This window comes from Sceloporus occidentalis, unplaced genomic scaffold (genome assembly GCF_023333645.1).
Source record: "Sceloporus occidentalis isolate IW3139 unplaced genomic scaffold, rSceOcc1.0.p SCAF_1, whole genome shotgun sequence".
In the NCBI taxonomy this organism is placed as follows: domain Eukaryota; kingdom Metazoa; phylum Chordata; class Lepidosauria; order Squamata; family Phrynosomatidae; genus Sceloporus; species Sceloporus occidentalis.
In genome coordinates this window covers 99,885,309-99,899,742 of record NW_028316981.1, presented here as the reverse complement: position 1 = coordinate 99,899,742, position 14,434 = coordinate 99,885,309, and the positions used below count along the sequence as shown (strand labels likewise).

The 14,434-nt window shown below is 42.8% G+C and overlaps 1 protein-coding gene across 13 annotated transcripts in view; it reads left to right on the top strand.

Moving 5' to 3' along the window:
• Positions 1-14,434, top strand: part of RAPGEF6 (Rap guanine nucleotide exchange factor 6) — a 252,173-nt gene that overhangs the window by 94,229 nt on the left and 143,510 nt on the right. Inside the window, exon 1 of one of the 13 annotated variants that reach the window (XM_089530446.1) lies at positions 2,195-3,057. The exons of the other annotated variants lie outside the window; for them this stretch is intronic. Coding sequence (XP_089386572.1) covers positions 3,004-3,057 — 54 coding nt within the window. The 5' untranslated portion in view covers positions 2,195-3,003. Of the gene's footprint in view, positions 1-2,194; positions 3,058-14,434 lie in introns of those variants that run through there. 13 annotated transcript variants of the gene reach the window in all.

The window sequence follows — 14,434 nt, the reverse complement described above, 5'->3', positions numbered from 1 at the left end:
ATTCCTGCACTGCAGATTAGACCTGGATCATAGTTTCAGGAAGTTGGACAAAGAATGGGAAACCAGCAAAGCTCACCTCTGGATTAAAAAAAAACTTTTCAAAAAGTTTTCTGAATAGAGATTCAGCATTGCACTAATGGACTTCTGTCAGTGGCAACAGGACTAAACTCCCATCTCCAGGGTACCTCATTCTTTGGAACAGATTTTGAAAGTACATGAAGAGGGGCTACAGGGAAAGACAGGGGCTTATTTTTTCTAGTTCGTTGATATAATATAGTTGGTATTGATTGCATGTACCTTTCTATATCTGTTTGTGTTTTCTGCATCTTTGGACCATTTCGCGTACAGGTGATTTCTGCTGCTAATACTGTATTTTCCGGTGTATAAGATGACTGGGCATATAAGACGACTCCCAATTTTTCCAGTTAAAATATAGTTTGGGATATACTCGCTGTATAAGACTACCCCTCTTCCAATGCACACCAAATAAAAATTTAAAAAAACATCAGATTTGATTTCAATATGGTAATTTTAATTCAAATTCTTATGACATACAGGTACTTAGCAGGAAAACTTGTTGTATACAAAGCCTGCTTGGATTGTATACAAAATTGTATACAAAGCCCCAGAATCTCCAGTCTGGCTCGGAAGTTTCAGCACCCGCCCTATAAGACAAAACCCGGCGTATAAGACGACCCTTGACTTTTGAGAAGATTTTCCTGGGTTAAAAAGTAGTCTTATACGCCAGAAAATACAGTAAATTATATGTAACCTACAGGCTGATGTGATTTTTCACCAGCCTTAAAGTGCAGTCCAGAGTTTTTTTGTGAAGTTCAGGATTGTTGACATGATTTCACCCAGTTTAGTGTTCTTCACTTGAGGATCTGTTTGAATGGTGTTGTTGAGTATCTGTGTGCCACAATGCATGGAAAGTAGTTCTTACAAACAGTAATTTGGATGTGTTTGTTCGTCCTGTTCCTTCAAGTTGTTTCTGATTTATGGTAATTTAAAGGAGACCCCAGTACAGGATTTTCTTGCCAAAATTTGTTTAGCGGGGCTTATGCTTTTGCCTTCCTCTGAGGTTGAGAGTATGTGACTCACCCAAAGTCAACCAGTGGGTTTCCATGACCGAGTGGGAAATTACACCCTGGTCCCTAGAGTCATAGTCCAACACTCAAACCCCTATACCACACTGTGTAGTGAATATTGAAGATTGGTAAAAAGGAGATTTGATTTAATTGGACAGGTAATGAAGTAGAGGTGAATAACATATTGTAAATGGGAATGGAGGCTGTGAGGGTCACGTAGCCCATGTAGAAAAGGGAAAACTTTGGTCTTTTTTTTTTTTTTTTTTTTTTGAGTCCACGTTGCAGCTGGAAGGAAATTGTATCCTTGATTTGGATTTGCCACTTGATCGTAACATGAGCTGTACATAAAATCTGCATCATCCCTACACCCACCCTACTCAGATTTTACCATTTAAAGGGATATTCCTCTGATTCTACATTCTGAATATAGAAAACAGATAAGATGTTGTTTTTTTAATTTTAGATTGAAATTGCTACTCAAAGTTTCAAAGTCTTATTAACTTCTGTTCTGACAGATGTGTGTGTAACACTATGTATATGCTGCACTTGGTGTAATGTGATTTTCCCAATTAAAATTTTGGTTCCCCCCCCCCCCCAATATTACAGAGTTTGAGAAGAGGTTTATAGTTTGCTGAGTGAATGTGTTTGTTGCAAAAGGTTGTGGATATGCAGAGTCTATAGAGGGATAATGAAGAACTTGTATTAATAGCAGTGACAAAAAGATATGCTTTGCTCATAATGCTCCTTAAGAAAACATGTGAACAGACATAGATTTCAAGAGTAAGTGGTAAGAAACCCACCCAAAGGAATTGTGTATAATGTCAGATAAATGGAGCAATATGAAATGTATCATAGAGTATGTTTTGTTGAATTGTTGTACAGAGGTGTGTTTATACTAGGTCAATAAATTGCTCTGGCTGCATCTGCAGATACAGTAGCCAATTGATCTAATGCAGTTTCTAAAGGCTTTCTATACAGGTGATGTCATCCTTTTAGCTCCATTCCCCTCCCACTCTCTCTCCTCCTTATTAGATATTTCATCTTGCTGCGGAGCATCCAATCGATGAAAGCTTTTCCTGAGGGAGCTGCTGAGAAACGAGCAAAGATAGTAGGAATTGGGACTCAAGCATTCAGTCTTGCTGTGGATGCTGCATTTTGCAGTGCATTAGAAAGGTTTTAATTGGTAAATTCTGGCTTTGGATAATCCTGGTATCTGGCTGATTCTTTAGAATTCTAAGCTACACTGCAGCATTTTAAAGGCTGCATTGGGGTGGGAGAAACGATTTTGATTGCAGAGGCTTTGAGCAGTTTTGCAGTGCAAACCTGTTAAGTGTGTGTTTGCATGTATATTTTTCCTGAAGATTCTAGCTCGGCACGCATTCTGTCTTGTAGACATGGTGTGCAGGAGTATAAGGAAGAAACTTTGATATGAAGGATTCCTCAGTCTTCTTAAGAAGACCCTTTGCAACTAAATGTAAAGATGGGGAAAAGGGAATCTCAAGAGTAGCCAGCTTTTACTGTGCCTTCGAATTGGAATGTTCTTAACAGGAATTCAGTATCTACCTTCTATTGGACTGTTGCAATTAATTTGTAGTCTTGTCTTGAATTTATCTTAGCTGTGCTGTTTCAGGTACATATTCTGCTTGGGGAATCCAATAAGAAGCACCACTGATTTTTTTAAATGTGTACAGTTATGTGCTTGTTAAAATTGGACTTTTTTTTTTGCAACACTGAAAGCTGCTGATATATAGTGGAAGCTACAGTTGTAACTGCTGTCCAAATAAAGTCTGCCTGATTTTATGCCTGAAGATCCATTTATTTGGCTTATGGTTTGTAAGAAGAATCTTCTCTGGATCTTTATTTATTGTCTGTGGCTTTTGCTTGTGAGTGGAAACTTTCCTCTTCAACCCAAGAAATGGCTTTCCTTGTTCGTTGTTACGCCAACTGTCTGCAGCCATGGGCTTCTAAAGTAAGTAAGAATTTATATAGATTTTCCTTCAGGTGAACAACTTAAAACGTCTCTTATTTAAAAACTTTTCTGAAATATCTTCCATATTAGTTTGCTCCTGGTGTTGAGAGTCTCTTATTTTATATTTGTAATTCCATGATGATTCAGTATGTGCAAGAGAAGTGTGTAGTATAATGCAATGTACATCAGTGTTTGAAGTCTTTGGCCCACTGAACAGTTTCTTTTGAAGGCACAGAAAATTGCTTTTAACATTTTTCTCCTTTTTCAATTATTAGAAATGGATTGTTTTGAAGAAAGCATCTTTCAAATATTTGTTTAAAGTGATCAGTTTTGAATATTACAGTATAAGAAGTACAGGTGCCCCTCCAAGTCCACGGAGTCGAAATCCATGGACTTGAAAATCTATGGAGGGGCGACCGCCATTAGCCTTAATGGAGTGCACGGCCATTGGACGCACCCCACATGCACACACTCCAAGCCTATGGGGCTCAAATATGTATGAGATTTGGAACTTGTGGAGGGGGGGAGAGATCCGGAATGGATCCCCTGCAAGTTCCAAGGAGCAACTATAGTTCTCTATAGAGCAGCATGATGTTGATATTTTCCTCAAAAAGAAAAGAAGAGAAGAAGCCTTCATATATGCACCATTGTTTTACTAATTACTAGTGTTTGGAGGAAGGTTTCTAGTTAAATGCTGCAGTTAACCAACTGATTACAGGTAGAGCTCCTAGATGAGAAAATATATCTAGTATTCTTCTTCCTTGTAATGTTATAGGATGGTTATAAAATATAGTAACAGAACACTCACATAGGTATAGATGTAAGACAGCAAATGTTTGCTTAAAAGTTGGAGACAGTTTTAGGTGGTGAGTATGTTTTGTTGAAGGCATCTTTATATTCCTGATCATCATGTTGAATGTCTAAGGCAAAAGAGTGAACTGTAGTCTGTAGCAACTTTGTAAGTAAGATATTACAGGGGCTGCCTACCTGCTCTACCTAGATGTTCCTCCCTTAGCCTCCTCTACTGCCTTGTTCCTTTCTCCTCCTTTCACTTACTCCCAGTGACTGTCACAACTCTGCATTTCCTCCATTGGAAAAAACAACTGTGCTATGGCAACTGCCAGAATCAACCTGCACATTTATGTGCTTGTACTCCCTCTCTCCCTCTGAAATAAGGGCAGAAAAGGAAATGACAGACAGATGGCTACCATAGAGTTGTTGCATTTCTCTGTCTAGGGAAATCAAATAGCATCATGACAGCTAATAGTCTCCTTTTTCAAAGTACTTGCTTAAGAAAGTAGTACTGCACTCTGTTTTCTAGGATTAAAAGTCAACTGGCCCTGTAACACTAGAAGTCTTGAGTGCTTCCACCATTACACTGTGCTCTTGTTTCCCTGCTAAGTGGGGTAGTGATAGCTATAGCTATTATGATAGCAATAGCTGCAGTTGGTACTTGGCTGCCAGTCTATGTCTGTTTGCTTGGATTCAGATTTGTATTGGTAAACATTTCCCCCCAGACTAAATTGCCACAATGGTCCCCAATTTTATGCTCCATGCACTAATTTGCTCCTTTTTAGTCCTTCCACCTATTGGCTTATTTGACACCATATTTGAATAAGAATAGCAGCTTATTTGGCATTTTTTTTTAAAAAAAAGGAGGTGATTCTTCTCCCTAATATGTTAGAGAACATTCTATCACAGCGATTTGGTTACATGGTGATGTCAACAAGCCAAATCAGGCTTTGGTTGACATTATTGCTCCAATTTGTAGCCCACGTTATCATAATAGCAGACATATGTTTCACTGGATAGTAAAAGATTCTTGTGAAACCTCTTGAGCATGTCTCAGGTTTCACTCATTACTACATGGCTGCTACCCTTCCCCAACTAAGAGGCGGAGCAAATGGCACAAAAGGTCTACACCAGACTGGGCCACCGCTGTTTGCCCCATGACCATGGCAAACATATGTGCCCGGCCTCAGTCCAGGCTGCTGCTGTGGCCCTGAACCGGGCACCAAAGAGGAGCAGTATTTTACCCCTCCTTTTTGGGCCAGTTCTTCTGGGATGAGGCACATTTGGGCCAGCTTCCAGCCACATTTGGAACAAGCATCATCTCAACGCCAATTCAGCCCAACAGCTGCCCTTTTCGGCCATCTTTTTGAGGCCTAAATCTATCTTACTGTCTTTATTATTATTACCATTATTACGCCTGGGAACACTTCCCTGAACAGTATAATCTTTAGCTCAACTTTGAAGCTGGTTAAAGAAGTGATGAACCGTGCTCATGGGGGAAGAAGGTTCCAGGAATGAGGGGCAAGAAGTGAAAAGGGATGAATCCGGGATGGAGCATAAAAATCCTAGGCTGAGACAGCAGACCTTGACTACCAGAACGGAGGGAACGAATGGGATGGTGAGAGGAAAGAAGCTCTGATAAATAAGGAGGGGCAAGCCTATGCATGGCTTTAAAAGTCAACAATGGAAGCTTATACTGAATACAGAAAGGGAGGGGGAGCCAGTGAAGGGATGATAATAAAGGAGAGCTATGGTTGAAACAGTGAGCAGATGTGATAATGTGTGCAGCTGAATGCTGGACCAAAATTAAAGGATGGAGGTGAGAAAGAGGAAGCCCTGCCAGAAGAAGGTTACAAAAATCTAGTTGCGAGACCACTAGGGCATGGATCAAAATCTTGGCAGTAGAGGTTGAGAGAAATGGTCGAATTTTAGCAACATTATACAAAAAGAATCTACATGCCTTGGCTGTGGCCTGAATTTGGGGGATACACGACAGAGAAGAATCAATAATGAAACCAAGACTGCGGGATTCCTGGGCAGTTTGAATAGAAATGTCGTCAACAGGAACAGAAAAGGAATATTGAACGGTAGGCTTTGGTGGAAAAACAAGAAGCTCCGTTTTGGACATACTGAGCTTCAAATGCTGATGGCACATCCACTGAGAGACATCTGTAAGACAAGAAGAAACTTGCTGTTTAGGACCCGGAGAAAGGTCAAGTATGGAAAGATACATCTGAGTGTCATCAGCGTACAGATGATAGGAGAAGCCAGAAGAACCTGATGAGTTTTCCTGGGGACAGTGTGAAAAGAGAAAACCGTCTTTAACTGGAACTAAAAGTTTGTTTTAGTAAGTCCTGTAAACTAATTGCTTCAGCTCATCACATCTGTTTAATTTTTCTGGATATATCGTGGGTTCTCGAAGGTTCTTGTAGATATATATAGATTTAAAATTGGTTTTCAACCACACTAAATTTTCTTGTGAAATAGCTATCGTAGCTTAATGTTAAATATATTAAATTAAATACTATTTTTCTTTTTCCTTTTTCAATGTCAGAAACATATTATGAAGTAAGATGTTTGACTACTGAAGTTTAGTTTTATAAACAGTACATTCATTTGGCTAGTACAGAGTAACCAAACCATTGAGTTGGATCTGGACTGCATCATCCTTAGATTTTCTGAAATTAAGAGAATTTAAATTACATGTGTTTTGATAAACAGAATATTGGAACTGGTTTTGTGTGGTACTCTTTTTTGAAAACAGTCTACAGATTTAATTTAATCCAAAAAAGGGGACTAGACTGTTGACAAAAGTAGACTCATGTTATATTATTATTGTCACCAACTTGCAATCCACACCGGCTGTCTGTTTCTAGTCCATTTCAGGCTGATGATTGTAATTTTTTTTAAAGCTCTAACCATTGTTTTCTTACCTGCTTATGTGAATCCTAATCGGAGGACTTTTTAAAATTGTTCCACCAAACATTGTTAGGTAGGTGATGGCAAGATAAAAGGGCCTTTTCAGTGGTGGCACTGTTTCTGTGAGTTGCCTTTCCTAGTGAGGCTACTGACTGATTGCAGTACTTTTAGATAAGCTTTTAATGCTTTTAATGCTTTTCTTATCCTTCTCTTTTACAAATCATGCTACTTTTGAGTTTTCACTCTACAGTGTTTTCATTCTTGCCTTTCTTTTATCTTAAGATTTAAGATTTATGTTGTGAACTTTTGTTCCTTTATAAATATTTTTATGGGTTCTACACTGCCCAGAGTCTTGTGGATATTGTGTGTTTTAAAATGAAATAAGTTCAGACCCAAACAATTTCTCCCCCTTGTTCTTTGGGTCTGTGTGTTTTCTCCTTCTGCTCTGTCTTTCTTTTCCCATTCCTAGTGTGGACAAGGCATATTTACCCATCATAGCCAAAATGGAAAAAGCATAGCATTTACACAAACCAGAATTAGAAATTTCTGTGGAAAATAAAGCAGATTTCTTGCACCTAAGGCTAATTTTTCAAGCGCCCCTCCCCCAATCTAAGTATTTATTTAGAGTCTACATTGCAGAGGGTGTGATCTAAATGGCATAATCAAAAGGATCTTAGGCTCTCAGCTAGAGGCACACAGGCTGAGTTGTTTTTAATAGGCATGGAACTCCTCATGCTTGGGTAGAGATAAACAATCAGGGGAGCAAATGGACTGGACTACTTTGAAGACTCAGTTGCACCCCACCACAGGGAATATTACAAAAGGAGGGAACTGACTAATCTACATAGTTATTTATTCCCCCCCACCATTGAACCTGGACTGAGAAATTCAGGATCCTGTTAGGGTCTGGCACCATGACACATATTCCGACAAGTAATCTTCCTTGAGTCAGTGTTATAAACAAGGGTGTAAACTTCTTCACATGAGTTTCTTCAAATGTATGGTTTTTCCCCCCTGTGGTAGCAAATTGAGAGCTACCTACCATCTGAGTTTTTTATTGTAATGCAACCTTGAGCATATGGATTTAGTTTAATGCTTTCTCTTCTGAGACTAATCATTCAGCTGTGAAGGTACAAATACAAAGCATTTAAATCATATAGAAACTGTATAAAGCATTTATACTGCTTCAGTATGATTTAATAATATTTTGTAGGAATGTGCAGTAACTGGCTTTTGGAATTGGTCTGGTTTACAAGGGCCAAGAAGTGAATGATGTAAGGGCCTATATGTGTAAGTTCACGAGTCCAAGGAATCCTTTAAGGGCAGCAATCTAGCATAAATGCAAGCATTTGAATTTTATTGACAATATGAAAGTATATTAAAATAGTTACTTCTGCAGAGCTTATATTGCATGGGTTTATACTCCGTAAAGCTAATTCATAATGTATTTTCTGTAGCGAATTGTTTGAAATATTATTTCAGAGCTTAGGAAAGCCTCACTTTTAACAAACAGTGGAGAAGGGTCTGGGGTTCCTGAGGACAGGTATTGAGACCATGCTACTTTCTACTGTGAATGTGCTCAAAGATCAGCAAAAAGCTAATTATTGAAAGTCTACTTCCAGTTTCAGGGTTGTTCCTTTTTCTCGGGATGGAATTGGGAGGTGTTTTGTGCACAAATGCTGCTTTTAGAGCAGGGGTCAGCAACCTACGGCCCGTGGGCTGCATCCGGCCCGCCGAGGCCTTTCTACCAGCCCCCGTGCAGTCCTGCCGCCGATTGCCACCGTTTCCGCGCCGCTCCGGGCGCCTTTTTGTTTTTCAAAATGGCGGATGAAGTCTCGCGTGACCTTTCCCAGGACGGGAAAGGTTGCGTGAGACTTCGCCACCATTTTGAAAAACAAAATGGCGGAGGAGGAGGAAGAGGAGGGCCGCGCAGCCTGGGGTGGAGGAGGCAAAGGGTGAAGAACAGCGCCGCCCTCCCTGCCTCCCCGCAAGGCCCCGCGTGGCCTTCCCCGCGGGACTTCGCGCGGCCCTCCCTGCCTCCCTGTGGGGCTCCCCATGGCCTTCCCTGCCTCCCTGCGGGGCTCCCCGCGGCCTTACCTGCCTCCCCGCGGGGCTCCCCGCTGGCTCCCCTGCCTCCCCGCGGCCTCCCCTGCCTCCCTGCGGGGCTCCCCGCGGGGCTCCCCGCGGCCTTACCTGCCTCCCCGCGGCCTTCCCTGCCTCCCTGCGGGGCTCCCCGCGGGGCTCCCCGCGGCCCCGCGCCGCCCACCTCCTCCTCTGTCGCCTCCGTCCTGCCCCCAGGCCGCACGGCGCATGGAGGGGGGGAGGAGGAAGAGGAGGGAGGAAGAGCAGGAGGAGGAAGAGGAGGAAAAGGAGATGGGGCAGCAGGAGGAAGAGGAGGGAGGAAGAGCAGGAGGAGGCAGCAGGAGGAGGAAGAGGAGATAGGGGCAGCAGGAGGAGGAAGAGGAGGGAGGAAGAGCAGGAAGAGGCAGCAGAAGGAGGAAGAGGAGATGACAGCAGGAGGAGGAAGAGGAGGGAGGAAGAGGAGAGAGGAAGAGGAGGGAGGAAGAGCAGGAGGAGGAAGAGGAGGAAAAGGAGATGGGGCAGCAGGAGGAAGAGGAGGGAGGAAGAGCAGGAGGAGGCAGCAGGAGGAGGAAGAGGAGATAGGGGCAGCAGGAGGAGGAAGAGGAGGGAGGAAGAGCAGGAAGAGGCAGCAGAAGGAGGAAGAGGAGATGACAGCAGGAGGAGGAAGAGGAGGGAGGAAGAGGAGAGAGGAAGAGGAGGGAGGAAGAGCAGGAGGAGGAAGAGGAGATGGGGCAGCAGGAGGAGGAAGAGGAGAGAGGAAGAGCAGGAGGAGGAAGAGGAGGAAGAGGAGATGGGGCAGCAGGAGGAGGAAGAGGAGGGAGGAAGAGCAGGAGGAGGAGGAGGAAGAGGAGATCGCAGCAGGAGGAGGAAGAGGAGAGAGGAAGAGGAGGGAGGAAGAGCAGGAGGAGGAAGAGGAGATGGGGGCAGCAGGAGGAGGAAGAGGAGAGAGGAAGAGGAGGGAGAAAGAGCAGGAGGAGGAAGAGGAGATGGGGGCAGCAGGAGGAGGAAAAGGTGGTGAGTGGCCAGAGGCCACATGGTTTTTTTTTTTTTTTTTTTTTTTTTGCATTCTTTTTAATTGCTAACAAGTCTCCCTGCTTTGACAATGATAGTGTGGTGATGGTGATGATTAGTCAGCTTGAGAAGCATGCAACTACTGTTTCAGAAGCTGAGAGAGTGTGACCTTGCAAAGTGTGTTTTGTGTGCTTTTAATGCTAACAAGTCTCCCTTGCAAGGCCAATGTAAATTGCTGTGATTTTTACAAACCCATGCGCAGTGAAGAAAAACCAAAGTCCCTTGACCAAGTACACACTTCTGAGAAGTACACTTGGTGCAAGAACAGTGAAACCACCTTGACATGTTCAATATGCATAGCCATGTTAAACCATGCTAAGTGTTAAACCCAAGGGGTTTGGTTACGGAATAAGCCTCTGAAATACGTAAGAGGCCATGTTAAGTAAAGCCATGTGAAATGCACAACTGTGCTGTTGTGTGTGTTTTGGAATGCAGGTTGGGGGTGTTTGTCCAGAAAGGGACCGAGGAGGAGAGGGCGGGCACACGCCTCCTCCTCCTTGCAGGGCTTCGGTGGAGGCTCCGCCCCCGGAGGGTGGCTCCGCCCCAGAAGATGGAAGCTCCGCCCCCAGCATGCAGCCCCGCCCCGGAGGGTGGAAGCTCCACCCCCGGCTTCGGCCCCCCGATTTGTCTGAGGGACAGCAACCCGGCCCCCGGCTCCAAAAGGTTGCCTACCCCTGTTTTAGAGGCTTTCAGGAATGGCAAATGAGATTTTTTAGGGTGAGTGTGTATGTATAAGAGGTTATCAAACAGAACTTGAGTTTGTTTGTTTTTTACTTTTGCCTTCTTCATTTGTTCAAAATAAAAATGACCTGCATCCAAGCTGGCAACTTAGAACATAACATTCTCAAGTGAATGATGTTGTCTGTTGACTAAGACCATGCAGCATTAAGGTCTTCAATTAGTGGATCCAGAAACTCTACCTTGAAAGAAGTGGCATCTCAGTTCCACACAGACAAATCAAAGAAGCTGTGGTACTCTTGAGTTAAAATGTCTCACCACTGGTTGCTTAAGCTTCCTGCTCAGGATTTCAGGAACATGATTTCTGAAGTGTGTAAATGCAGGGCTGTGGTTGTTTTCCCTATGTACTGAAGATTTCAGGTAATGTTTTGTTTAACATTGTAGGTCCTGCCAGTTCCTCTGTTCCTAAAAGTGACTGTCTTCTTAAGATACAGGTGATGCAGTGCTAGGAATCACAGCGGTTTTAATCCAGGATTGCTGACTAGGTGTGTTACGGACAGTTTTTACAGATCTTTGTATATCAGATGGCCGCCCTCCCTGCCTCCCCGCGCGGCCCTCCCCGCGGGACTTCGCGCGGCCCTCCCTGCCTCCCTGCGGGGCTCCCCATGGCCTTACCTGCCTCCCCGCGGGGCTCCCCGCTGGCTCCCCTGCCTCCCCGCGGCCTTCCCTGCCTCCCTGCGGGGCTCCCTGCGGGGCTCCCCACGGCCCCGCGCCGCCCACCTCCTCCTCTGTCGCCTCCGTCCTGCCCCCAGGCCGCAGGATACCCTGGGAGAAGCCCAAGATGTGCACATAGAGCCTTAGTGATTGTTGTTATTCATTGCCCTCATGTCAACTTTAACTCACAGTGACCCTGTGGATGAGATATCCCCAAGACTCCCTGTCCTCTCAGGCCCATGGCATCCTTGATTGAATCTAACCATTTGGTATGTAGTCCTCCTTTCTTTCTGTTGCTTTCTATCTTTCTTAGCATCATTGTGTTTTCTAATTATTCATCTCTTCTTGTGATGTGGCCAAAGTACAGCAGCCTCAGTTTAGTCATCTTGGCTTCCAGGGAGAGTTCCGGCACGATTGGCCATCCATGGTATTCTCAGTACTCCGATTCAACACCACATCTTAAACAAGTTGGTTTTCTTTTCTGTCGCAGGGTGACCAGATGTTAGAACTGCAAAGGAGGACAAGGCACTATAAAATGTAGGACATTACAAAATAAAAGCTAAAAATGCTAATATAAATATAAATCCATGCTTCTTAGTCATGCTCAAAATGGAGGACATTTTGGAATTCCTCCTGGACAGAAGGTTGAAATGTAGGACATGACCTGGAAAAGGAGGATGTCTGCTAACCCTGTTCTATTGGTTTTCTTCACTGTCCAAACCTCACATCTGTACATTGTGATTGTGAATACAATGGCTTGAATGATCTTCACTTTAATGTTCAGAGTTATGTCTTTACACTTTATGATCTTGTCCAGTTCTTTGATAGCCGCTCTTTCTAAGCCTAGTCTTCTGATTTCTTGAATGAAGTCTCCATTCTGATTGATATTTGATCCAAGGTATGGGAAATTTGACTATTTCAATTTTCTCGTTATCTAGGATGAGCTCTTGTAGATCCTCCGTGGTCATTATTTTTGTTTTTTTAATGTTCAACATTTGGCCTATCTTGGTACTTTCCTCTGTGCTCACCTCATGCTAGAGGGTTTTTACTGAGCATCTTTAAATTATCATAAAAATGCTTCTTGTGAGTATTGAATGAAAATGTTTGTTAACATAAAAATAAGAGATGTGCATAAATGGCTACAAAGAAGTGAAACAGCTTTCAAGTCACTGAATGTTATAATCAATCCTGTTAAATACTGAAACGAAAAGAATGAAGAGGGGATGATACAAGTGAAATGGTATAAGGAAATATTACATACTTGGTGCAAGATTTCCATTTGCATTAAAGCATTCTGAAATTAGGGTAATGGCTGCTGTCACTCTCTGAAGATGCCAGCCACAGATGCGGGCGAAACGTCAGGAAGAAACTCTTCTAGAACATGGTCACATAGCCCGAAAAACCCACAAAAAACAATGGCTGCTGTCTCTAAAAATACAAACAGTGACATGTATTTGGATTGGTTGCTTTTATTAATCATGACACAGTTGAACCCTTGTTAAGTAGATGACAGGTACTGTATCAAGTTATTACTATAATAAATATAATGATGATTAAATGGAGTTTGATGGAATGGTTAAAGATCACTGACTATTCTTTGGGCCAGTTTGCATATAATACTAAATCATGGCATATTGTTATCAAGATGAGCTACAGTAAGCATCAGGCTCATTTGAATAGTCCCTCATCTCTTCTGCATTGCTCTGAGAACATTTCTGATTTTGTTCTTACAATAATCAGAGTTTAGCCATATGTCTAAACCATGGTTCATCTTAACTATGGTTTGTTGGAACTGTAATTTGAAGTTAATCACAGTTAACAAATCATTGTTAAATTTAATAATAGTTTGTTGAGTTCAGCAAGTTATTGTTAGTCTTGTTGAATGATACAGAAAAATGTAGTTAATCTAAACCAGAAGTGAAACCCTCTGAATCTCCCTTTTAGCCATTCTGGAAGGCAGGTGGAGAGGAGCACATGAATCCAAGCCTCTCTTAGTGTCATTCCTTATAGTGCCCATTCATTCAGCAGTGTAAAAAGGATATTACAGTATAGAGGGACAGTAAAGTTGAATATTAACAGCAGAATATGGGTGCATTACATCTAGCCTGTTTGGATTTTAGTAGAGCTTAGTTATCAGTTGGTGGCAAAAGGTGACAAAAAAAAAGTGGGGGGGGGGACTCTAGTATACACACAAGTCATTTTGCCATAGAGAGTCAGTTCAAGGTTACTTAAATTGTGGTGGCTTGTTATGTACATTCTGAAATGGCATCCACCCCACCCCTCAAACAAGCCATTGTTTGTTTCCCCACAATTAGAAGCCATGGTTTGTTCTTTGTTGTCTAAGACCAGCTTGTTTTAACCCTCAAGAAACTGGGTTTCTTATATCTCATGTTACCAAAAATTAGAGGTAGTTTATTTCTATTTCCTCCATCTTCTAGAATTGCTCTTCAGTTCTTCTTTGGGAAATGTTAGCAATGGTTAACTGAAGTTATGGTTTGCTTATGTTTTATATGTCTTCAACCACAGTTAGATGAGTGAATCATAGAATCATAGAGTTGGAAGAGACTGCAAGGGCCATCTAGTCCAAACCCCTGCCATGCAGGAACTCTCAGTCAAAGCATCCCCGACAGATGGCCATCCAGCCTCTGCTTAAAGACCTCCAAGGAGGGAGACTCCACTACACTCCGAGGGAGTGTGTTCCACTGTCGAACAATCCCTACTGTCAGGAAGTTCCTCCTAATGTTGAGGTGGAATCTCCTTTCCTGTAGCTTGCATCCATTGCTCTGGGTCCTAGTCTCTGGAGCAGCAGAAAACAAGTCAGCTCCCTCCTCAGTATGACATCCCTTCAAGTATTTAAACAGGGCTATCATATCACCTCTTAACCTTCTCTTCTCCAGGCTAAACATCCCCAGCTCCTTAAGTTGTTCCTCATAGGACATGGTTTCCAGACCTTTCACCATTTTAGTTGCCCTCCTTTGGACACGTTCCACTTTTTTAACATCCTTTTTAAATTGTGGTGCCCAGAACTGGACGCAATATTCCAGGTGGGGCCTGACCAGAGCAGAATAGAGTGGCACTATTACTTCTTTTGATCTAGCCGCATTGGCCTTTTTAGCTGCCA